General features: G+C 44.6%; 1 protein-coding gene across 2 annotated transcripts; it reads right to left on the bottom strand.

Annotated features, from left to right (window-relative positions):
- Positions 1-289: 289 nt before the first annotated feature.
- Positions 290-23,874, bottom strand: LOC117346487 (spliceosome RNA helicase DDX39B). Of its 2 annotated transcripts, none has more exons than XM_033916140.1 (11): positions 23,720-23,874; positions 20,736-20,988; positions 18,883-19,010; positions 11,039-11,131; positions 10,505-10,688; positions 7,773-7,891; positions 4,347-4,478; positions 4,117-4,226; positions 3,299-3,443; positions 2,037-2,184; positions 290-996 (listed from the first exon to the last, which is right to left on the bottom strand). In XM_033916140.1, the coding sequence occupies exons 2-11, from the start codon at positions 20,944-20,946 to the stop codon at positions 980-982; spliced, it is 1,287 nt and encodes a 428-aa protein (XP_033772031.1). In that variant the 5' UTR covers positions 20,947-20,988; positions 23,720-23,874; the 3' UTR covers positions 290-979. The 2 variants fall into 2 exon arrangements, with proteins under 2 accessions (XP_033772031.1, XP_033772032.1); XM_033916141.1 differs by lacking the exon at positions 23,720-23,874 and adding an exon at positions 23,151-23,697.
- Between the last annotated feature and the right edge of the window lie 2,437 nt (positions 23,875-26,311).

Raw genomic sequence — 26,311 nt, 5'->3', positions numbered from 1 at the left:
GACACTATAGAATGGCACGAAATGGTTTCCCGCAGTTATCTGTGGGGATGGGAACTGTGATGAATTTTGTCACCATGTCATTCTCTACTTTAGAATTCTGGGAAAAACATTTGTTTTATGATTCCATTTTAACTATTGTGCATCATGAAGGTCAGCACTTAAGTTCAGCAATATATTAAAGAGTACGAATCATCTACGGAGTTTGTCAAATTGCTCTAGCACCTCTGCTGACTTCGGCCTGATTCGTTTCAAGTACCCCTTCCCCAAAAGTAAAGAGAACTCAACCAACTCCCACTTAACACTACCACTTATTTAATTACTAAACCAGTACAATCAAAAAAATTAGAAGAAAACATCAAATACAGCTGTACAACTCTCTCGTTAACAGTGGCAAGATTTCCATGCACACGCATACAATGCACCTACGGTAATGAAGGGCAATGCGTCCACATCTGTATAAAAGCGCCAAGCTAGGAGTCATAAAAAAAAAACAAAACAACAACTTAGGATCCGTAATAGAGAAGGGTTCCTCGACTGTACTGGACTCTGGAAACCTGTAAAGATGCATTGATGAAATCTTTAGTGTTGGCAAAGAGTACATTGATCCCTCCGCTCCTCTGTTTCATAGTTCCAGAAATGACATCAAGCTTTTTGGCCAGATGTACTGTACCTGTATTCATTTGTGGCAATCTCCAAGATGAATCTTATCCACTGGGATCACCACAACAATCCCCCCTTACTTCTACCAACACACTCAAGTGGAAAGAAGACAAGACTTTATTTGTCCAGAATTTTCAAACAGTATGCTTGCAGGTCCACAAACTCTTCCAATGACAACAAAGCTGTCCGTGTCCGAGAGAAGGGATTAAGGGAGGAAATGGTTTGTCCCCACTGCTGTAAGTAGTATGACCCATCTCTCCCCTCAAAGTTAAAAAAAATACATAATGAAATGAAACAGATGGCCTGGACTTTCTCCTTTTTATCGGGTCTGTTCAACTGTGGAGAAGAGAGAAGACAGTGAGCAAACACAGAAAATACCCCCTCCCCCCTCAAAAAGCAGTTAAAGCCACATAAGTGAAAACATGTTGATCAGGAGCAGTGCAAAAGTTAGGAAAAAGCACATTGATGCTATAAACAAATGATTTCAAGGTGTTTCATGCCTGGAACTGCTCATTCTCCTGCTCCCAACCATAAAATAGAAACTGCAGAGTTTCATGGAGCTTAGGAAAGGCAAAGTAACCATGAGAGAATCAAGAGTGGACTCAGCAAAGTTCTATTACAGACTGCTTATGGACCCATGTCATTGGGAGGGGGGGGGGGGGGGGGGGGGGGAATTGTCTGCTCAGTATTTTGGATCTGCTAACTTTAGTTATGCTTTCCCTGAGATGGTCACATTCCAGGACACAAAGTGTTTCTGGAACAAAGGCTCTATAAGTGATGCGGGGTTTGGGGTTGTTCCATGTGAAATTCTGCTGTTTTTGTTTAAGATATTAAAGTCTCACTGCTTAAATGCTCAAACAAGTGGAAAAATTTTGAGCATTGGGGCATTCAGGCATCTCTAAACTGGTCATCTGCAGCCGGGCCAAGGAGCCACCATGGCTGCTACTGCCTGCTGGTAAAGAACGCAGGATAGAAAGGGGTGAAGGAAAACTAAAAGAGGTGAGAAAAAAAAAAAAAAAAAGAATTAGAAAATTTTGCTACCTGGCACCAATGTAATTTCCACCCCAGGCTAAGACCAACTCAAGTATAACCCCTGCCCCTCCTCCACCCTTACCAGCAGAGCTGCTGCCTCTGCCCCTAAAGGTTGTGAGATCAAATCCCAGTGCTGCTCCTTGTAACCCTAGCCCCCAGTGCCCATCGCTTTGAAATGCCAAAAAGCCACAAAAAGGCGATATACAAATCCCCATTCCCTTCCCCTTTTCAGATAGAATTTTTGATTTCACAGCCTGGCACAGAAACGGAGAATGTTCTCTCTACATGTTTTTACAATGTTGTGTCTCATAAGGACGGCAAGTGGGAGTTGCGTGAAGACTCACTGTATGAGGAGATATCGATCTCGTCTGGAAGCTCGCTGATGTTCACCTCGAAGCGATCTTGCACGTCATTCAGTATTTTAGCATCATTCTCGTCTGACACGAAAGTGATGGCCAGGCCCTTTGTGCCAAAGCGGCCTGCCCGGGCCACCTGCATGGGTAGTGAGGCGTTGTCATTAATGAATGCTTTGCTGGACAGAGCACAACACTTCTCTCCCTACACTGGTCTGCACTTGACAGATATCATCTCAAGGTTTACAGAGCACAACTTATAGACCATAGTGCAGGGGTAGGGAACTCCAGTCCTCGAGAGCCATATTCCAGTTGGGTTTTCAGGATTTCCCCAATGAATATGCATGAGATCTATGAGCATGCACTGCTTTCAATGCATATTCATTGGGGAAATCCTAATGAATATGCATGAGGCAGATTTGCATGCCTGTCACATCTATTATATGCAAATCTGCCTCATGCATATTCATTAGGGACATCTTGAAAACTTGACAGGCTGGGGATCCCCCAGGACAGGTTTAAGAATCACTGGCATAGCACACAGCATGATAAAATCTGACATGTAAAACATTTAGTTGGCTTTTATCCACCTAGGGTGTCATGCCATGTTATATAAGCCTACTCTATCAGAGGCTGAAACCTTAAAAGCATAAACACTGGCACTCACTATCTAAAGCAGACCCTCAGGAACTTGGCCCAACTAAAAATCAGCTGAAAAGATTGTAGATCCACCACTGGAGAACAGCCCAGAGACCCTAATTTGTGGACTGATGTCACTGGAGTACTAGGTTTCCATTTACACTATTTGATGGAGACAGAGAAACTACAGAATGACACGAGGACAAATTTGTCCCGTTCCTGTGAGTTCTGCCCCTGTTCCAGCCCTGCAAGCTCTGCCATAACCGCACAAGCCTCAAACACTTATGATTATAAAGTGTTCGAGGTTTGTACAGACGAGGAGAGCTTGAGGAGATGGGACGGGAAATTGAGATTCCGCTGGTACATGGACAAATTTTTCCCTCTATCATTCTCTACGTGAACAGCGGCAGACAGCACCAGCTCCTTAACTAAGAAGCAAAGTGAGTCCTGAGAATTTTTCTTCAACCGTCTCCTCAGATAGCAGAGGATCATAACCCACTGTCTGGACTAGTCTGGCATGGACGATATGAAGCTACAACTGGCTACTTATTGTAACCAGAGCGATGAGCACCACAAACAGTTCTTACAACCCCTAACCCAAAGCAGGGACATACTCTGTGCAGGTAGGTGTCCGAATCTTCTGGCATGTCATAGTTAAAGGCAATGTTGACCCTCTCGATGTCCATACCACGACCAAAAAGGTTGGTGGCTACCAAGATACGTCGCTGAAAGTCTTTGAATTGCTGATAGCGGGATAACCTGGGAGTAGGCAGGAGATTGTGTGTAGAGAAATTACTCTGGGACCACAAGCACCCATGCAACTGTACAATGGAAAGCTTTGCTGAAAGGATTTGCAAAGAGACATGACAAATTTAAATGGTTACTGATAAGATGAAGACCAAGGGTTCACTCTGGCTCTTGCTGAAAAGGCTTAAGCTGTGTGTGTGTGTGTGGTGGTGAATAGAGTTTGAGCAGGCGTCTGGAGTGGAGCTCAGAAATAGAGAATGACACGGGGTCAAAACTTTTCCCCATCCGCACAAATTTTGTCACTGTACCCGTCCCATTCCTTAAGCTCTACCTTAACCGCACAAGCCTCAAACACTTATGATTTTAAAGTGTGAGGTTTGTGCAGATGAGGATGGAACTTGAAGGAATGGGGCGGGAAAATGAGTTCCCATGGGGGAAAAAAAAAGTGTGTCCCCATGTCATTCTCTACCCAGAAACTGCAAGTGCTGGGGAGGTCAGAAGACATGGGTTCCATCTTCTGCAGCTGAAAGTGCAGGCACAGGAAAACCTAGGTTTTATGGGTCCACTACTGGCTCAAACTTCCCCTAGTTAGCCAAGGAAATGCATTCTTCTTAACAGCTGCAATTACGATGCAGGGAAGAAATTCCACCCCAAGACAAAATGGAGAAGATGGGTGGCCTCTCACCTCTCCTCTTGGGCCATACCACGGTGAATCGCAATTGCAGGGAAGTTTTGCTCCACCAGAAGCTGCGCCAGTGCAATACATCTCTGTACAGACTTCACGAAGATCACCACCTGGTGGAGGACGGAGAGGAAAAGGTCAAAGCTCATCACCGAGAAAACACGTCACACGACTGCACACCCAACAATGAGATGGCTGCTCTGTTCCCGTTCATTCTCCAACGCAAGGGTTACCTGGTTGAACTCCAGCACGTCCAGCAGGTCGAAGAGTTTCCGGTTCTTCTCATTGTCCTTCAGCTTCACGTAGTACTGCTGCAAGCCGTGCAGTGTCAACTTCGTCTCATCATCCACAAAGATCTCCATCGGCTGGGGAGGAAACTAGGGGTTAAACCAAGGGGGGTGCCAAACCAGCCACATAAGGGGGAGTGGGGGGCCCCCTCCTCTGATTGCCTACCACTAATTTAGCCATACGCTCCTTTTGCCCAATGAACATGTCATATTGCCCCCTAAAATCTCAAGGGGCTAAATGGTGCTTTCAAACCCATTTAGCTTCTGGAAGGGGGTGAGGGAAGCGTTGACTTTCAAAATGGCTTCCACACTCTTGCAAAAGCAACCACCGTAAGATCAAGAAGCAATGTGACATTTCTGAACAGGAGGGGGCAATTAAAATACTCAATGCTACCCCCTTCCCACTTAAAATTCGTGTCCTAGACTCAGAGGAAGTCAGATAGCAACACACCTCACTCTACCCTTTGCTAGGTAAAAAAATGTTTAATAGTTTGGTGGGGGGAGGGCTTGCCTCCTTAAAAGTGTCTTTAAAATTCTGAAGATCACAAAGTTTATCAGGTGCTGGGCAGAGCCATTTTAGGATTCGGGTCCTTCTCTCTTTTATGAAATCACTCTACTCCAGGATTTCCCCGTAACATCACACTACAGCAGTGTCTCGCAAACTATTTCCAGCCGCAGCACACTGGCACCCGTAAGTGCGAAGATGTCGATGTGATGATGTCATACGCATGCATGACATCACATCGTCATCTGCACGAAGACCCTGCAGATGGGGCCTTCAGCCAGCAGTGGGGGGGGGGGGGGGGGGGGGGAATTTAACAGGAGTGGGACAGAGAGCAGTAGAGGTGCTGGGGAGGAAGAGAGGCGCCGGTTTACAGGATGTGCCTCTCTCCCAAGAGGCACATCCTGTAGGCAGTCAGCTGGTGCCGGTATCTCATGGCACAGTTTGTGATTCACTGCACTATCGTGATTATCCATTGCTGCTGAGCTATTTAATAGCCACAGAGGCTCTGGTGGTACCTTACAGGCCAAGGCATTTAAGTAAGGCACAAAGACAACAGTCCAGTTTGTCTTACAAATTATGCCTGAATACATTGGTTAAAATCTCTGCTGGAAATCAGAACTGGAGTGCTGCAGGGAAGTCTCAGGTGTTCTGTGAAAATGTGACAGTAGGTCACAGCCTCTGCTGTCATCATGACTCTTGCCTGTCTCCTTTCCTCCCACCTTCCCAGCTGCTCCTCTGCCACATAGCCTCCTGCCACATAGCACTTGTAGCTGCCTTCTCAACTGTCGGCTTTTCTTCTGACATCTAAAATTACGCCTTCAGAAGGATGTGGGTAAAAGGGGATTAAAGAAAGCGACTTGTCCAGAGGGTCACGAGGGGGGAGGGGGGGGAGAAAAAAAATATCTAAGAAGGTAGGGGATGGGAGACCAAGGAAAACTGTGATGCCGAGGAATGAAGAGAGGTAATGATGCGAATCTAGCAGTAGCTGTTGTTAAAGGGTTCAGAACCATCAATCTACGAGATTTCTGCTCTCTCTCTGTCATCCCAAGTGTATCTGTAACCTCTATCTTACCCCTAGAAGTTCCCTGGCCACTCGTAGGATAAATCATAATCAGAGAGCCAATACAGAGTTTAGAAAAAAGTGACTAAATGACTGCTGGGGGGAGGTTATTTGGTTTGCTCTGCCCTCATATAATCTAATCTAGCAGCTGCAATGTTTTATTTGCAGCCAGCTAGTCTATCTCTGCAGACACTCCTACCAATAACTAAAGAGTTAAGTATATTGCTGCCTGGAAATAGATTGACCTGGCAAACTCCAGACAACTACCAGAGTCCAAAATGGTATTGTCCAGCCCTTCCTATAATGTAAACGTTCAAAAGCACTGGAAGCCCCCCCCACCACCATTTTATGAATTATAAATTTTTAGTTTGTGAGTAACGTGGAAGGGCGCCACCAATTTACCTAAAGTTTTTATATCTTCAAAAAACTCCCCCCTCCTCCTCCCACCCCCAAAGTACAGGATACAGCATCACTTTAGAGGGCTATTCCCGCCCACCCAAAATCTGTTCGTTTTCCCAAGCGGCTCAGAGGCCGGCAAAAACAACAGCTTGCTCCAGGAAATAGCCCATGGTGCCTTATAACCTCCTTTTGCACAGGAGACAGTTAACCCTTTCAAAAACCAAAAACAAGAACTTATGGGGGAAAAAAAAAAAATAAAAAATAAAAAACGACCACCACCACAGCTGGAAAAAAGGATAAATCAGATCCTGGCGAGAAGGACCAGCTCCTGAAGCCTCATCCTTTCACGAGCTCTTCTGCGGAGCGGGAGAGGAAGGGGGCCCAACCCCCCGACATCAGACAGGGAGAGGAACTAAGGTCTCGGTGCCTCTTCCCTGAAGGACGGCTCACATGGCCAAGCCTCTTCTAGGATCACATCCACTCTCTTGGTCACGGTGTTTTCAGTCTCCTTTGGAGGAATTGAGGTGGGGGGGAGAGGGGGGAAGGGTGGGAGAGGGGGTGGCTGCAGGTAAAATCATCTGGTGGATCTCCCAGGCTGCTGTGACCATGTACCGCGCCTCATCTCCCAGACTTTTGTTTTGTTTTTTTAAAGGGGGTTTTGCATACAGGGCCGAAGGGGCAGATTGTCTTGAGGGAAGACAGGCTGGTCCTAACGCTTTCCCTAATTACACCCGACCAAATCTTCCGCATTCTTTCTATGCTGCTCTAAGTGCACCTGGGGGGGGGGGGGAAGGGGAGATAGCCCCCTCCAACCCAAGACCGCGACATCTCAAGTTTTGTTCTGGCTACTCCCATTTTTTTTTTTTCTTTTGACCTCTGTTTCTGACTCCCTCCTCCCGATGGGTGTTTGATCCTTGCTAATGAGTTGCTAGGTTCACGTCTACTCAAGTGCACGAGAGAAATGAGCTGAAAACTCATACAGAGGGGGCTTCTGCATAGCTACCATCTTGGAACGCGCTTCGTAACTGTGCCCTGCTCCCCGGGCAAGGAGCAGCAAGGCTCCTTCTCCCGACCGAGTGCCGAGAACTGGATGGATTCTCTCGCCATGCAGCTGATCCTTGTGACCTATGCTGGAACTTTCTTGCTGTAAGGGACAAGCGACAGATGATGGCACTTTTGTTGCTTCATTCGCGCCCCCCTCCCGAACAGCTCTTTACCCGCGCATACAGATTAAGAGAGATGGAAGGGAGAAGGCTGTTGGTGCAGACTGAGAGGTTACTCTGTTGCCCCTTCTCCAAGGGAGACATTTTGATGGTCTTGGGGTAGGTATGTAGGCAGAGGGGAGGAGAATGCTGCTGCTGCTGTTGCCGCCACTGTTTTGTATAGAGGCTTTAGAAGAGGTATTTACATCCTGCATGAATTTGCGGCAAACAGGCCGGATCTCCTTGCTCAGGGTGGCGCTGAACATCATGACCTGCTTCTCATGCGGGGTCATGCGGAAAATCTCCTGGACGTCACGTCGCATGTCTGAGAAAAGAGAAAGCCAACAGTGTAAGATTTCGGAGGGGAGATTAAAATGATAACAGATGCTTCAAATTATAACAGAATTTTGAGGTTAGAGATTACAAAACTTCTGCTCTCACAGCACTTAGGACTGAAAAAGAAACCAGCGGTCACAGGAAGTAATTTTACATCACTTCCTGTCCTTGGGACTTATGGGGCTCACGAGCAAGGCAGAGCAGGACCTCGAGTGGCTCTTAAGCAAACAAACCTTGCCTTTTCAGCAGAACAGAAAGAGAAATTAGAGCCACACAAGCACTGGACAACAAAATTGGTTCTCCTGGTTGTCTGAGCATTGTTGGCCCTCCAATCTATGTTCTGGTGCGCTCCAACCTCACAAATGCACCTGTGTGTGACAAAAAAACCACTACACCAGTTCTTAACCAAGTCTCCTTAGCAGACACTCAGCCAAGTCAGGTTTTTAGGATATATCCACAATGAATAAGCATGAGTCAAATTTGCATACAAGAAGAAATTAGATCTATGTTTCGTCCCTCCAGACCTGTCCAAATGTGCGACTATACTTACTCTTACCAACAGATGGAGACAGCACTACTGCTGTGAATCATTGCGAACTTTGCTAAGACTTTGCAAACTTATTTAATAATTTTTTTAAGCGCCTCTCAGAAGGCAATATAGTCGGATATTAAATGAACAGTATCAAGCAATGAGCTCTAAATCCTAGATCCTTGATATGATATAAACATAATGCTCTAGGAAAAATTAAATACCATTTGTTTTCTGAGCCTAATGCGCCTTTATAGGCTGGGACCATACCATACAACATTTTGAAAGCCATCACACAGATTTTACACTCCACTGGTAACCAGTACATGCTAATTTCTCTCATATATATTCACATTGGAAATCCTTAGAATTTTTATAGGTATCATCAAGCCTATATTCTAAGACAGGGTATGTATTGGATCCTCCCAGATCTCATGGAAAATGTACCAGACTGGTTGTACTTGGAATGGGGGCTCCTGTTTCCTTTGCATTTGTCTCATCTTATTAGTATAAATTTGCCCAGGAAATAAAGATAATAGAATTTTGTTGGATACATGGAAAACCTTACGTTATGTTAGTAATTTATCACCAGATCCAATTTCTAAATCATTAAATCAATCCATTTGGGTAAACTCCAAGATCAAAATTGGCGGGTTTGGAAGCATTGGATTATTGCAGGCATACGGACTTTAAATGATGTGATTATAAATGGATCATTGCTTAGTTTTTCACAATTGAAACATAAATTTGGTTTAAATAAGTCACAAAGCTTTAAATGGTTGCAGTTGAAGCAGGCTATTCAGGAGGGTTTCCCTGAATGGAAAATTCTTAATTCTCAATATAGTCTGGAATTCCTGTGCTTTCAAGCGGATTTCTTGGGTCACCAAGCCGCACAGTGGTAATAAATTGTTATATGGATATTTGAATAAAAAACTATTCTTAGGGATATTTGGAGCATTGAGCTTGGGCACCAAATTTCTGCCTCTCAATGGCCACGTTTTTGGTCTTGGAGAATAAAAACTACAAGGGCAGCATCTATGAGACAGACTTGGTTTTTTTTTGTTGCATAGAGCTTTTTGGACCCCAGTCGTTTACAGAAGTTGGATAGTTCAAGGTCCAATAGATGCTGGCATTGTGGTTTAGAAGTTGGGACATTGGACCATTTGATATTTTTCTGTCCCTATATAAATGCCTTTTGGAAGTTAATTTGGCCCCAAATTAATTTATTGTTAGAAAATCATGTTGCCCTTTCATATGATACTATATTATTTGGTACTTCAATGAGATTTAAAAGCCCAATTTCAGCTAATAATAATAAACTTGTATTAATATTAACAGGGGTTGCCATTCAAGCAGATTACAGGAAATTGGAAAGATTACACTAAACTAAATTATACTTTTTGGTGGAATTCAGTGTGCCATATTTATAAAATGGAAAGGGTGCTTGCTATGCAACAAGGAAATTATCATAAGTTTAAAAAGATTTGGGGGCCATTGATTATTTATTCTAATGATCAGACATCTTAAACACCTTACTTAGTAGTGGATAAGATATAGGGGGTGGGATTATGAATGATAATAATTGTTAATTATTAATATATGGGTGGGTGGGGTGGGATTCTTTTATATTTATATATTTGGAGGAATATAAATAAGATTGTCAAGTGATTAGTTAAAAATCTTTCTGATTGATTATTATACACTTTGTTGTAATATTTGAAAATGAATAAAGATTTATAAAAAAAAGGAAATCCTTAGAACACTATTGGTTAAAGAGCATCTGGGACCGGCTTGGGAATCACTATCCTAAAGCTCAAACAGCCTCAGGCTAAAGCAGGGGTAGGAAACTCTGGTCCTCGAAAGCCATATGCGTCGGGTTTTCAGGATTTCCCCAATGAATATGCATTGAAAGCAGTGCATGCAAATAGATCTCGTGCATATTCATTGGGGAAATCCTGAAAACCCGACTGGAATACGGCTCTCGAGGACCGGAGTTCCCTATCCCTGGGCTAAAGCCACACTCCGGTGGATAAGAATGCAGCGGAAACCCTCGTGGCAAGATGTGGACCTTACCGAGCTGTTCCAGCATTTTGTCACATTCGTCCAGGATGAAGTGTTTGATGTGTTTCATGTTCAGGCACTTGTTCCTTGCCAGCGCCAGGATGCGGCCAGGGGTCCCCACCACGATGTGGGGGCAGCTCTTCTTCAGCACCTCCTCATCCTTCTTGATGGCGAGACCCCCAAAAAACACAGAAACCTGCCAAAGGAGGAAAGGTAAGCATTAGGTGAGAATTGATGCCAAGTGATTTTGTCGCTCCTTTCCTCCTCTGCGAAAGTTTGCCTTGGAGGACACCAGAGCCACCAGATGAACCATGCAGCTGCCACCATACCAATAATCCATCCTCCAAATGGCATTGCCCTTTTCCTACGCAACTTCCTCACATCAGGATACACTTTTTCAAAGCATTTAACTGAACAGCCTTCGACAGCAAGTTTTCCCCTCCGCACTCTACCCCCACTTGAGCAATTATGCAATGTTCTATCATCACCGCTCCCCACATATTTTAATTTACCCCCTCCCCAATAGAAGCTGCCTGGTCCCCTTACCTTAACAGTGGGCATGTACTTGGAAAAGCGCTCATACTCCTTGCTGATCTGAAACGCCAGCTCCCGTGTGTGACACATAACAAGGACAGATACCTGCCAAAAGAATTAAAGACTATCTTTGCAAAGTGTACAAAACTACTGTTCACTAGATTTCACCTGAAAGATGACCACATATATGTTAAATAGTTAAAACCTGTGTTACTCTTTTCTTCAACTATTTCTATAAATTAATAGATCTTTGATAAGAACATAAGAATAGCCTTACTGGGTCAGACCAATGGTCCATCAAGCCCAGTAGCCTGTTCTCACAGTGGCCAATCCAGGTCCCTAGTACCTGGCCAAAACTCAAAGATTAGCAACATTCCATGCTACCGATCCAGGGCAAGCAGTGGCTTCCCCCATGTCTTTCTCAATAACAGACTATGGACTTTTCCTCCCGGAAACTGTCCAAACCTTTCTTAAAACCAGCTACGCTATCCGCTCTTACCATAACCTCTGGCAATGTGTTCCAGAGCTTAACTATTCGAGTGAAAGTAATTTCCTCCTATTGTTTTAAAAGTATTTCCCTGTAACTTCATCGAGTGTCCCCTAAGTCTTTGTCATTTTTGACAGTGAAAAAAATCGATGCACTTTTGCCTGTTCTACTCCACTCAGGATTTTGTAAACTTCAATCATATCTCCCGAAAGCCATCTATTTTGTTGTAAATCGTTTTAATAGGTTTTCCTCCACAACATCAAATTAGAGAATGACACGGTGGCAGTTACCCGTGGCTAGCTGTGGGTAACCCACTGAAACAGTGTGGGGGGGGGGGAAGTGCTCACTGCAAGCGCAGGGACAAACCCACCCACCACCCCATGGAGCGGTGAATGCATTGTCCCCGCAGTTAAGTGAGGGAAGGCGCACGGTCACTGATCGTGCGCGGCCCCCTCCCTACCTACGGCCAAATCTATCTCCCTCCCTCTTACCTTCACGGAGCTTTAGAAAAGAAACTTATTGAAGCCGGCGAAGCCTGCCTGTGCCTGCAGTTGCATGTGTGTGAGCGGAAGCTTCTCCTCTGATGCTGAGGCCCCGCCTCCCCCCGACATGGCGCCGCCAGACCCGGACAGCTTCCCACGAGGAAATAACAAAACGGCCCTACACTCAGACTCGTGAGCAGGGTTGCCATGGAAACCCAGCCATGTTTCCACAACAGCAGGGACTATGTATCAACAGAGTCAGAAAAATTATTGAATAGCAAAATAGAGACTGACTCCCTCAATAAAGCCAACATATGAGAAGGACAAGCACTGCTATCTTCAGAGCTCAGAGACTTGTAACTCTGAAGAGGGGAAATTAATCCTCTCTTAGGATAAGAGTTTTTCATCCAATCATAGCTAGAGATGCAGTGAACAAGTCCAACTTAAGAAGGCAATTGTTTGTAATACTTGCAACGCTAATATATGAGTAAATTCTTTTTGTCTCAAAAATTAGGAGATTGCATTCAGGTTGTACAGAGAGTGAACTTATCTTATAAGCATGAAGATATATTCAGGGTCCCGACGCGGCCCCGTTTCGGCGTCTGCTTCAGGAGACCCCGCCACACACTGAAAAATGCTTGCAAAAGAGTCACACTGATAATGGAGTTCAAACTACGGTCTGAAATACAAAAACCAATAAACAAATTGAAATGCTACAGATACAGCCACCGACACTCAAAAAGCTGCTGGACCTGTGCAATTTTCATAAAAATTAACGGCTGAAGTACATGAAAGGCACAAAAAGCATACATACCAGTCAAACAATAGAAAACTTCTGTGCAACAAGGAACGCCGCCTCCCGCTCCGATATTTAAAAGCAGGAGGGGGAGGGGTGCTCCGAGCGCACGGACGTGATGACGTCATCAGTTCACAGCTGATGCATGAAAAAACTGTCAAACGCACTGCACAAACAGCTGTTGTCAAAGAAAAGCAGCCCATTCGATTTCGCCATTAAGGCCATGAGGGTGCAAAGTGTTTAGATTGAAGATCCACTTCTGTTCTCTCCTCCACAAAAATCGAGCGATGTCACCACCCCTAGGGCACTCAATACTGTCCAAAACTGTAAAAGTCAGATCTTCCAATGCATGGTGTGCTTGTTGCCAGTGTTGAACTAGAGGGGCCTCCTGCACCCCTGTTCGAATGCGACTCATGTGCTCCCCAATCCGTAATTTTAGTCTACGTGTAGTACATCCAACATACACCAGTTGACACGGACATGAAATCGCATACACTACATGGTGTGAGTTACAGTTAGTGCTGAGATGGGTATACTTCAATTGAGGAGGTAGTGACATTTGATGAATTGATACACTGAACACGCATACCCTGCAATGTCCACACGGAGAATGATGTCCCAGAGGAGGTAGCTGAGAGGGTTGACTCAAAAACTGAGAATGGGTCAATCTCTGTTTGAGATTCATGGCTTTAGAAAATGCAAACATGGGAATCTCATGAAAGGCATCATGAAACTGCAAAATGGGCCAATGACTTTTAATGATCTTTTTAATGTGGAACGCATGTATAGAATATGGTAAAACACACACCAAAGGACGTGATGATGGAGCAGGATGTGACTGTAGCAATAGAGAACGATTGGCGTACAAACCTCGCTTGTAGGCCTTCTTAAGGACTGATGATGGATAACCCTTCTGTAAAAATCTGTTCCTGACTTCTTCAGCCCTATACACATATTCTTCCACTGACGAGCATAATCTCCTAAGACGCAAGAACTGTCCAGTAGGGATGTTGTCTCTCAAGTGCTTAGGATGAAAACTATCATACTGGAGTAAATTGTTTCTGTCCGTAGGTTTACGGTAGATAGATGTCTGGAAAGTACCCTGATGTAGAGCAACAGTAATATCCAAAAAAGCAACCTGAAAACAGTCCCTGGTCATGGTGAACTGGAGATTCGAGTCACATTTATTAAGCCATTCAACAAAAGAGGAAAGTTCAAGCTCTGTGCCAATCCAGACCGCAAAGACATCATCGATGTATCTTTTCCAAAATAAAAAATGCTGCCAATGCTCTGAAGGGTACAAAAAATGATGTTCAAATTGTGACACATACAAACATGCTATGGAAGGGGCCATTTTTGACCCCATAGCTGTACCTTTAACCTGTTTGTAAAAGTGCTGGTCAAATTGGAAATAGTTAAAACTCAGTGCCACATGCGCCACATCAAGCAGAAATGAAATCCTGGATGCTGAAAAATCCATCTGCTGTAGCTCTGCGCGGATCACTTCAATGGCTTCCCGTTGTGGAATGTTGGTGTAAAGAGCTGCTATATCAAAGGTAAGTAATACAGCATCATGGGGCACATCCTGAAAAGTTGACAGAAACTGGATCATGCTGGTGGAATCCAAAACATAGGAGGGAGCCAAAGACACCCTTTCTTTGAGATGAAAATCTATAAATGCAGATAAAGGTTCAAGAAGAGACCCAATGCCGGAAACAATAGGTCTACCAGGAGGATGGGACACAGACTTATGAATTTTCGGAACGAAATAAATTACTGGTATCCCTACCCCAGGATACCAGTAATTTATTTCGTTCTGAAAATTCATAAGTCTGTGTCCCATCCTCCTGGTAGACCTATTGTTTCCGGCATTGGGTCTCTTCTTGAACCTTTATCTGCATTTATAGATTTTCATCTCAAAGAAAGGGTGTCTTTGGCTCCCTCCTATGTTTTGGATTCCACCAGCATGATCCAGTTTCTGTCAACTTTTCAGGATGTGCCCCATGATGCTGTATTACTTACCTTTGATATAGCAGCTCTTTACACCAACATTCCACAACGGGAAGCCATTGAAGTGATCCGCGCAGAGCTACAGCAGATGGATTTTTCAGCATCCAGGATTTCATTTCTGCTTGATGTGGCGCATGTGGCACTGAGTTTTAACTATTTCCAATTTGACCAGCACTTTTACAAACAGGTTAAAGGTACAGCTATGGGGTCAAAAATGGCCCCTTCCATAGCATGTTTGTATGTGTCACAATTTGAACATCATTTTTTGTACCCTTCAGAGCATTGGCAGCATTTTTTATTTTGGAAAAGATACATCGATGATGTCTTTGCGGTCTGGATTGGCACAGAGCTTGAACTTTCCTCTTTTGTTGAATGGCTTAATAAATGTGACTCGAATCTCCAGTTCACCATGACCAGGGACTGTTTTCAGGTTGCTTTTTTGGATATTACTGTTGCTCTACATCAGGGTACTTTCCAGACATCTATCTACCGTAAACCTACGGACAGAAACAATTTACTCCAGTATGATAGTTTTCATCCTAAGCACTTGAGAGACAACATCCCTACTGGACAGTTCTTGCGTCTTAGGAGATTATGCTCGTCAGTGGAAGAATATGTGTATAGGGCTGAAGAAGTCAGGAACAGATTTTTACAGAAGGGTTATCCATCATCAGTCCTTAAGAAGGCCTACAAGCGAGGTTTGTACGCCAATCGTTCTCTATTGCTACAGTCACATCCTGCTCCATCATCACGTCCTTTGGTGTGTGTTTTACCATATTCTATACATGCGTTCCACATTAAAAAGATCATTAAAAGTCATTGGCCCATTTTGCAGTTTCATGATGCCTTTCATGAGATTCCCATGTTTGCATTTTCTAAAGCCATGAATCTCAAACAGAGATTGACCCATTCTCAGTTTTTGAGTCAACCCTCTCAGCTACCTCCTCTGGGACATCATTCTCCGTGTGGACATTGCAGGGTATGCGTGTTCAGTGTATCAATTCATCAAATGTCACTACCTCCTCAATTGAAGTATACCCATCTCAGCACTAACTGTAACTCACACCATGTAGTGTATGCGATTTCATGTCCGTGTCAACTGGTGTATGTTGGATGTACTACACGTAGACTAAAATTACGGATTGGGGAGCACATGAGTCGCATTCGAACAGGGGTGCAGGAGGCCCCTCTAGTTCAACACTGGCAACAAGCACACCATGCATTGGAAGATCTGACTTTTACAGTTTTGGACAGTATTGAGTGCCCTAGGGGTGGTGACATCGCTCGATTTTTGTGGAGGAGAGAACAGAAGTGGATCTTCAATCTAAACACTTTGCACCCTCATGGCCTTAATGGCGAAATCGAATGGGCTGCTTTTCTTTGACAACAGCTGTTTGTGCAGTGCGTTTGACAGTTTTTTCATGCATCAGCTGTGAACTGATGACGTCATCACGTCCGTGCGCTCGGAGCACCCCTCCCCCTCCTGCTTTTAAATATCGGAGCGGGAGGCGGCGTTCCTTGTTGCACAGAAGTTTTCTATTGTTTGACTGGTATGTATGCTTTTTGTGCCTTTCATGTACTTCAGCCGTTAATTTTTATGAAAATTGCACAGGTCCAGCAGCTTTTTGAGTGTCGGTGGCTGTATCTGTAGCATTTCAATTTGTTTATTGGTTTTTGTATTTCAGACCGTAGTTTGAACTCCATTATCAGTGTGACTCTTTTGCAAGCATTTTTCAGTGTGTGGCGGGGTCTCCTGAAGCAGACGCCGAAACGGGGCCGCGTCGGGACCCTGAATATATCTTCATGCTTATAAGATAAGTTCACTCTCTGTACAACCTGAATGCAATCTCCTAATTTTTGAGACAAAAAGAATTTACTCATATATTAGCGTTGCAAGTATTACAAACAATTGCCTTCTTAAGTTGGACTTGTTCACTGCATCTCTAGCTATGATTGGATGAAAAACTCTTATCCTAAGAGAGGATTAATTTCCCCTCTTCAGAGTTACAAGTCTCTGAGCTCTGAAGATAGCAGTGCTTGTCCTTCTCATATGTTGGCTTTATTGAGGGAGTCAGTCTCTATTTTGCTATGGAAACCCAGCCGGCATAACAAAAATGATGCAGTCGCAAGGGTCAGTGAGAGGGGTTCAGGAGCAACATGCACAGTAGGGGCTTAGAGGGCAAGAGAGCTGCAGTTGGAGAGACTGAGGAAGGGAATGTTCAGATAAAGAACTGAGACTGAAGAAGGAAAAAAAAAAAGGAAGAGACACCTACAGGGAAACACAGGATCAGGAGCATACAGAGAAAACAGAAGTTTGCAGGAATCAGGAACATAGAGAGAAAGGAGAGCAGAGACCCCTGCAAGAAGAGAAAAAGAGCAAAGAGACTGGGGATGAGAAAGAGAGCAGAGATACTTGCAGGGAGAAAAAGTGAGGCAGTAATGTTACAGCTTGAGAGTGCAGAGTGAGGAAGAAAGCAGAGACAGCACTACACAGGGAAATGGAGGGAGGAAAGAGACAGACAGACATATATTCTAGCACTCGTTAATGTAACGGGCTTAAAGACTAGTATCCAATATAATAAAACCCTAAGCCGCGCATGCACACTTAGGGTTCTGTTTTTCGGTCTGGCCTGCTCCCTGCTCGCCCTGCCGTATTGCCGGACTTCCGACGCAGGTGGGGATCATGAGAGAAGCCGCCACCGCGTCTTTCAACTAAAAAATACAATACGGCAGGGCGAGCAGGGAGCAGGCCAGACCGAAAAACAGAACCCTAAGTCTTTCAACTAAAAAATACAATATGGCAAGGCGAGCAGGCCAGACCGAAGCTCCGACTTGAACTGCCAGTTGGCCGGCTCCTTTGCCGGAGTTATTTTTCAGTTTAAAGGTGCCGCCGCGGTTCCTGTCATGGGCCGCACCTGCTTCAGAGAAGACTTCTAATGCAGGCAGGGATCGTTAGAGGAGTCGCTGCGCCACCTTTAAACTGAAAAATAACTCCAGCAAGGGAGTCGGCCAGATCACCACGGCAGCCACTCCCCCCTCCCACCCTCTCTCTGTCTGCTGATAAAAAAAAAAACAAAAACCAACAATCGCTGGCATGTAGGGGGAAAGGGGAGCTTACAACAACCAAAACTCCCGATGCCCAAGACTGTGACCCCCCCCCCCAAAGTAAACTCCCCTGGAGCAAGGGGGGAGAGGGAGATCATTCCCATCTGTCCGAAGAAGGAACCGGCAGGTTAGACTGTCAGCTGGGGGCAGGAGCAAGGGAATCAATCATGAGATGAGGGTGGAGGACAAGGAGGAGAATGATAGTTGGGTGGGGGCGGAAAGAGATGCCTGATTGGGAGTTGGGGCCTGGGTTGGTGAGAAGAGAGACATGGGATAGCCACTAGAAAGAGAGGCTTTGGGCTGGTGAGAGAAGCAGGCATTTGGAGTGCAGGTAGGAGAGAGAGAGTGCATGGATGGGGTGGCCCACCACCACCTCAGCGAACGAGAGCTAAAGGAACCCCTCCCATCCCCCGCCAGGAGTGTGCGGGCAACTGACCACAGCTGGATTGAGGAAAGGGCAAGGTATCCCTTAGCTGGCACCGCTGGAAGGCGGCTTCAGTGAGGGTCTGGGCAGGGAGAGAGACAAAGAAAAAAAATAGATGGGGCAGGGAGAGAGACAGAAAGAAAGGAAGAAAGACAGGGGGGGGGCAGGAGAAAGACAGACAGACATCTATTCTAGCACCCATTAATGTAACGGGCTTAAACACTAGTTTAATATAATACCAAATGCTTATATTCTGCTCTTTCAAATCATAGACAATACAGATCAGGAAATTACGTATGCAAATAAACCAAAATACAAAATATTTTAGAAAACCAACCCTGCACCAACATTTAAGTCTCAAGCCACACCACACACTCGTACCATCTTGTCCTTTCAGTATTCAAACATTACATTCAAAGATTTCTTTTGTTAAGAACAAACATGACAAAAGTCAAAGAACATTCGACTTGCAAGATCTCACCCCTCAAGCACAAAGAGTTACCACTCACCACTCAAGCACAAAGAGTTAGAAAAAGAGAGGGAGGTGCTCACCTGTCCCGTAACTGGCTCCAGCTGCTGCAAGGTGGCTAGCACAAAGACCGCTGTCTTGCCCATACCCGACTTGGCCTGACACAGCACATCCATGCCCAGGATGGCCTGCGGAATGCACTCATGTTGCACTGAAAGAAAACAAGACATTTAGAAGTGAAGTGTTCCAGCAGAAATCTGGAGTCAAAACCTGGGTTTACGCCCCCCCTCCCCACAACTAATTGCTCTATTCACATGGTAGAGCAGGAATTCCCTCCTCCTGCAAGATGAGAATCAAACCCTCCATTTTAAAAGCATTCAAAACTTTTTCCTTTTCACCTAAAAATATTTGGCTCCTCTACAGACCAATAGACCATGTTTTCCTCTATAATCCTTCCTTTTATCGTTCCCTAACCCCAATCTTATTTTAGCAGTGCGAACCACACAGAAGCCTGCTGCGGTATTTCAAATGTAATAAATACAATTCACCATTCCGACTGATAAAAATCTGGCACATAAAAAACACCTGTTCTGCTTTTTTGAAGTGCTCATACTGAATGCGCCATACAAACACACAGAAAACCTGGGGAGGTGGGAGAAATAGGGGGATGGACTCAATCCTTTTGAGTGTGGCACCCCCCGAAACTCTATCCAGACAGCAAAAGGGACCAGAAAAATTCCCTAAGCAGATTCAACAGGCCCAAAACAGACAGACTGCACAATCTTACCACTCCACCTCATGGAGTCTGAGAAAAGACCGACTGTTAGAAGACTGCGCAGCCACTTGTACTGCAGCCAAAAGTTAGTGACTCGCTCAGTCTCCACTTGCTGGAAGAGGAGTGTAAACCCATCCGTTTCTGTGCCAGTCTGGAGGGATGCTCCAGACTACAAAACATTCAGAAAAGAAATAGACTATACTTTTCAAGAAATCCCTGAAAAAGACTTAACATAACAAGTTCCTTCTTTCCTCCCACTAACTCCCCAAAACAACCTGCTCTATTCTTTATCTTCCCTGGATAGGACCAAATATTCCCCCTATCCCCCCTGAAAATGACCAGGTAGCTTTTTGTAATCCACCTTGAACCGCAAGGTAATGGCGAAACAGAAATCCCTAATGTAATGTAATGCTAAAGAATCAAGATTTTCAGGAAGATGGGGGAGTTTCCCCACTGTTTTGCCACTTGGGATATTATTATTATTATGTTCTTGTATACCGCCATACCCAAGGAGTTCTAGGCGGTTCACATCAATTAATTAAGATCCGATCTGAACACGGATTTACAACATACAACATATGGGTTGGCCACTGTTGGAAACAGGATACTGGGCTTGATGGACCTTCGGTGTGTACCAGTATAGCAATTCTTATGTTCTTAATAAAGACTTGTGCTTCTACTGGTTTATCAAAAGAGCAGCACATGGCATTGTGCTGTATTTCCAAAAACGCTGAGTACAAGAACTCCAGAGAGAAGCTCTCTTTGGTACAATGCAAGTACTACGGCGAGTGTTAAGAGGAATAAATCCGAGGTCATACTCCACATACCCTGGCTTAGGTGTTTGGGTCATTCCATGTCAAGTGGTCCAGAGCTTTCCACACTCAACTATCTCAGAAATCGGTGACATTTTTCAGGGGATATGTTGTGACTTCTATTAAAGTTTTGGGGCATGATCTCAACTAGGTCCAGAGTAAGGGGCCCCGTTATTTGGGCAACTGTTTTGTGTCCGCAGAAGATGTCAAGTGGAGACCCTCTTTGAAACTGGATCAGTTGGCATGGAATTATCCATATGCAAAACAGAGAGAAGAACTCCAATACCCACTCCCCAACTCCATGGCAAGCTCCATGCTAACAAGCCACCTTAAATCACCATGTGTGTACCTTCAGAGGGGTGCTCAAAGCCACAATCTACGATGGCTCGGAGTAGCTCAGGCTTCAACAGGAAGTCCCGGAAGCCAGAGCTGTGGATGGAGACGTAAGAGCCTTTCACGTCCTTCTTGGTGGAGGCATCGGTTGCATCACCTGCAGCCTGGTTCTCCACCTCATCATCTTCATAGTCGAGCAGTTCGTTGTCCACGTCATTCTCTGCCATGATCTCAGGAAATAAGGAAGTGCTTCTCTGAAAACCGAAGATCTGGGGATAAAAAGACAGCAGGCTGAAATATGCTAACTGCTCTCTATGAAGAACACCTGCTGCACATAAGCAACTTGTTTGACTTTTAAATGTTACCTACAACTGCACACTGCTGACCTGGAAGCCTTCCCTCTGACCTCAGAGGAAAGGCTTCTGGGTCTACTGCAGCCATGGCTCTCTGAAGAGAAGTTCGGCTGGGAGGAGGGAGTCATCCAGTGGAGGTAAACACCTGCAGGAGGGAGTAAGGCACGCACGCACGAATTTTGGACACAGCACAGAGGGAGGGAAGGATGAAGAGGGGCATGTTGGGACACAAGAAGGGAGGGAGGGGAGCATGAACTTGAGACATAGGATGGAACAATGGAGGGAGTGAGGGAAAGATGCTGAGGTGGGGAGGGAATATGTTGTTGGAAAGGAAGAATTGTTGGGCATGGGTGTCTGACCTCTCCGCTTGCTAGATTTACACTGGTTATTGGTAGAGGCTCGAATCCACTATCAAATTATATATGATGGTCTATAAGATATTACAAGGTAATGCTCCCTAATATAGGTGGGACTGGATCGTTTTCTAAAGAGCAGTAGGTTTAAAAAAAATTTACAGGATACCTTATTACTGTTTCCCAGATTCCAAGAGAATTTGTTTTAAAAGAACTTTCTCAACTGGGGGTTTCACATAAAAATCTACAGCCTAGAATGCACATCTTTATCAAAATGCTAAAGGTTTTTGCTTTAAAAACTATTTGGATGCCTGATATTCTTTAAATGGTAATCCCCTTAGAGCTTCATGGTACAGTATTTGTGTTATGTAATGTTGTATAACAATGCTTGTGATTAGACAAAGTTTATGATCCACTGGAAGTTTACCAATCAGTTAATGGGCAAATGAACTTGTATGTATTCAGGATTTGTAATAAAGGTGTGTGTGTGTGGAGGGGGGGGGGGCGAGATAAGAGCTAAATAGGAAACCACCAATCCATGTTGCTCACTCCCAAAAGCAGGTGGAAACACTAACACTGTCCAACCAATAAAGGATAAATGAACTTGCCCTTCAGAAACATACATGCATTAGCTATTTTAAACAATTATCTAATTTAAACAAATCACCACCAATTCTTCAGCATGCTAACTGCAAATCACATAATTAAAGCGTAAATCGGAGAAAAGACATCTGCCATATCACCTTCAGCCAAGCTAAAAACCTCTAACCTGTTTGGGCTTCCTACCTTTTTTTTTTTTTTTTTATCAGTTTGGCCACTCTTCTGCAGTTATAAATACCTTAAGTTTCCAAGTTTTATTTAACATTTGATATCCCGCAACATGGCTATAACCATCTAGAAATTATTTGACACGAGGACAGTGCATTAAAAACATCACATGAAAGTGAGGACCGGGAAAGGGGGAATAAACTATTTTTATGATAAAAAAGAGAAAAAAAAGGAAACACATAAAGGGGAACTACATGGCTTCCAGGAGTTTGCACTTTGCAAAATAATCCAATAATCAGCCATAGACATCATTATAAAGGAAAATAAAGTCTTTAAATGTGTCTTAAATCAATGTAAAGATGATTGAAGTCTAATAGACAGAGGGAGTGAATCCGACAGTGAAGGACCTTGAACTGAAAAATGTACAATACTAGCTAAGCTCAAAAGCTAACATCCTCTTCCATACAGCTCAGGAGATCCCAGCACTGCCACCTCCCCATATAAGCTTAGATCAGTGGTCTAAACTCGCCCGCCAGGTACTTTGAGGCCCTCAGTATGTTTATCATAAATCACAAAAGTAAAACAAAAGTTTCTTGATCATATGTCTCGTTGGCTATAAATTACAATATTATTATTAAGACTTAACTAAAAGGAAAAATTTATAAACTTTATATATGGTATGGCAGTATATAAAAATAAGGTTGTTATTATTATTAAAGAGTTTTATCTCATGCAAAATTGTCATTTCTTTAATAATCATTAACTACTTTTTTCAGAGACCCGCCAAGTACCTACAAATCCAAAATGTGGCCCTGCAAAGGGTTTGAGACCACTGGCTTCGATAAACCCCCTAGGCCAAAATATGTATCTTAGAACTCCACCTCCCAGCATGCAATTTGTGCCCCCACAATGCCTCCCCCCAAAAAAGTCCAGGACTACCGTAGCAGCACCCCTTACCCAAAATATATGATTATGGAACTCCTCACTGCAAGTGACACCCAAGCTAGGACCCTTTGCATGCTATGCAACTTAGATCCAAAACCTGCCTCCCGCAGGCAAGGAACAGGTTAAAAGCTTCAGCTTAACCAAGGCCTACGCGTCGAGGGGGCCTCTCTCGCGCTCGCAGGCCCACGGGCAGGAAATAGAGGGTGACGCGGGGTCCCGGCCTACCCGCCTCCCGCTACCGGGGAGAAGGGGGGACGGAGCGCGCGGGATGGCGGCCGTGGCCGGCGGATAACGTTAAAAAGAGGCCGAGACCGCGGCAATAGGAAGAGCGCCGTCGCCATCTTGGATTCCCCCCCCCCTCCCCCTCCCCGTTACACAGAGGCCGCCACAGCTAACAGCGACTCCACCGTCCCTTCGGGAGCCATCTCCGGGCGGGCCAGCCGCGAAATGGCGGCCGGAAAGGAAGAAGAAAGACCCCAGCAACGGGTATGGACCGCGCAGGGAGGCGGATGGCGGAGAACGAGGACGATACAAACCCGATACGGTTGCCTAACTTTTGCCTCCTCCCCCCCACATCTTACCTCTCGCTCTTTCTCTCCGCGCTCGAGAGCCTTTGTGCTGACTAGCGGGAGGAGCCAATGAGCAGGCAACTTCCGGCTCCCGCGAGCGAGGGGTATAGGGGGACGGACGCATCAATAGAAGGCGGGACTTGGAAGGACCCCATCGCTCCTCCTCTCCTACGTCATCGATGGTACCTAACCTGCTGCCTGTGCTAATCAGAGTAGGAGTTATTTATTTATTTATTTCGATTTCTTTCTATCCCATTCTCCCAGAAACGTGACTATTTTTTTTTAAATCAACACGGGATATCTATTAATTGTCAGTCCCGCCCCCAATCCCGCCCTAGCCCCGCCCCTAATCCCACCCCCAATTTCTTCCATTCATTTTCATGTACACATAATATCTTAGTAATTCATAATCGTAACCATAAATTAAAAAACAAAACACAAAGCACACTATACACAGAGAAAATGTTAATTATCATTTATATTTGGGGTTTTTTCAAAGATGTCAAGGTAGATGACTTTAAAATATGCAATGTCACCTCAGTAACTATAGAAAAATAGACAAATATAGTGCAAAATATAGACAGCAGATATAAATTCTCAAAACTGACACGTTTTGATCACTAAATCTTCTATATACAGTATATAAAATCGGAGGTATGTATGTGTGTATGTATGTGTGTGTGTGTGTATGTGCCGCGATCACGCAAAAACGGCTTGACCGATTTGAACGACATTTGGTATGCAGATCCCTCACTACCTGGGGTGATATGTTCTGGGGGTCTTGCGGCCCACCTGCACACATGGGCGGAGCTACAAACAGAAAATAAGATTTCACCTATTCATGTCAATGGAAAAAATGTAAAAAGCTGCCATTCTCACAGTAATTCCAACTATAAAACACTTTCTATGACACTATAACCACTAGGGACATCGTTTCTATTCTACCACGGACACCATACATATAGAGTTTGTATGTTCTAACTGTGTTTGTAACTGTTTCCTTCATGCACCCCAGTTCATAATGTTATTACATTACATGAGTACTCACATATGCTGAACTAGGAACACAGGTTCCATTCTGAACCGGGAAAAAACTGCATGGAGTTTCTTTTCAACCTGAGTTTCCACATATTGAGTTGTTTAAATCAATACTGAAACTTTTGGATGCCACTTATTCCAACAGATCTTCCTTTTCAGTTTAAGAGATTGCAAATTCCAGTGAGACTTGCATTCTCTGTCACAATCAACAAATCACATGGACAGACTATTACATACTGTGGAGTGGATTTAAGATCCCCCTGATTTTCCCATGGACAACTCTATGTTGCTTGATCAAGGGTGGGTTCACCCAAGAATTTATATGTTCTTGCTCCTGGAGGTGAAACTAAAAATGTTGTTTATAATTAAGTTTTGTGTTAGTTGTATTGTATTCATTTTGTCAAATATTTCACATTATAATTTGAATATTGTACTTTTTATAAAGCTGTAAAAAAATAATTTCATTCACCACTATAAAGTATCTTTATTTCAATTCATTTACTGTGTTATTGCTATAATTAAATACCCGTGCAACGCCGGGGCATCAGCTAGTTGAAAATAAAATCATTTTTGCATCCTTACTTTCATTTCTTTCTTTCTCCACTCAGGCCCAACAATTGTCCCTTTCTGTTCCCTCCCTCCTTCCTACGTCCTTAGTGCCCCCAGTGCCTCCTTCCTATGTCCTTAGTTCTCCTTCCTATGTCCTCCTCAGTGCCTTCCAGCCTTTGTCCCAACCCCGCCCCCGAAGCTAGCCAGCCTACCTCCCTCCCTGCTACGCTAAAGCCAGCCAACCTGCCTGCCTGCCTGCCTCCCTCCCCGAAGCCCCCCCCTCGGACCGGTCCCCGCTATTGCTACCTACCCGCCTACTGACGCTTCAAACACCCCCTCCCCCCGTCCGCCACCGCCGCCCACCACAGCTAAAGCAAAAGAAGGTCCAGGCGCCGGCCCACAAACCTTCCCAACGTCAATTCTGCCATCGAAGAGGAAGTTCTGGGACAGCCATGCAGCGATTGGCTGGCACAGAACTTCCTCTCCGACATCAGAATTGACGTCAGGAAGAAGGTTTGTGGGCCAGCGCCTGGACCTTCTTTTGCTTTAATTGTGGAAGGTGGCAACAGACCGGGGTGGTGGTGTTTGAAGCAGTGGTAGGCTAGGCGGGTAGGTAGCAACAGTGGGGGCTGGTCCAGGAGGGGGGCAGGCTTTGGCGCTGGAGGGAGGAGGGAAGTGATCGCCTGTCCCGTTGTCCCCACACACAGCTTTGAGATACTGTCTCTGAAAACGGGATATTTCAGAGGGGAAGACCTGGAGAAATAGAGTTGAGGAGGAAGCAGAAAAATGGAAGAAAGTTGAATGTTAAAAAGTTAATGTCAAAGAAGCATATAGGGCAGAAAATGCAGGAGAGAAAAACAGCATTTAGATAAGGAGGCCATGGAAACAGTTAAGAGCACAGATAGAAGAAAGTGAAATAAGAGACTAGGAAAAGAGTAGAAAAATAGAGTCACCAGCCAACAAAGGTAGGAAAAGTGATTTTATTTTCAATGTAGCGATTAAAAAGTCAGTTATCTG

Source organism: Geotrypetes seraphini, chromosome 12 (assembly GCF_902459505.1).
Source record: "Geotrypetes seraphini chromosome 12, aGeoSer1.1, whole genome shotgun sequence".
NCBI lineage: Eukaryota > Metazoa > Chordata > Amphibia > Gymnophiona > Dermophiidae > Geotrypetes > Geotrypetes seraphini.
This window is presented reverse-complemented; position numbering and strand designations above follow the sequence as displayed.

Coding starts and splice junctions, on each gene's coding strand:
- LOC117346487 (XM_033916140.1), bottom strand. CDS start 20,946: ATGGCAGAGAATGACGTGGACAACGAACTGCTCGACTATGAAGATGAT. Junction 4,479..7,772: donor GCCGCAAATTCATGCAGGAT/GTAAATACCTCT, acceptor TTTCCTCCCCAG/CCGATGGAGATCTTTGTGGA. Junction 2,185..3,298: donor CGGACACCTACCTGCACAGA/GTATGTCCCTGC, acceptor CTACCCATGCAG/GTGGCCCGGGCAGGCCGCTT.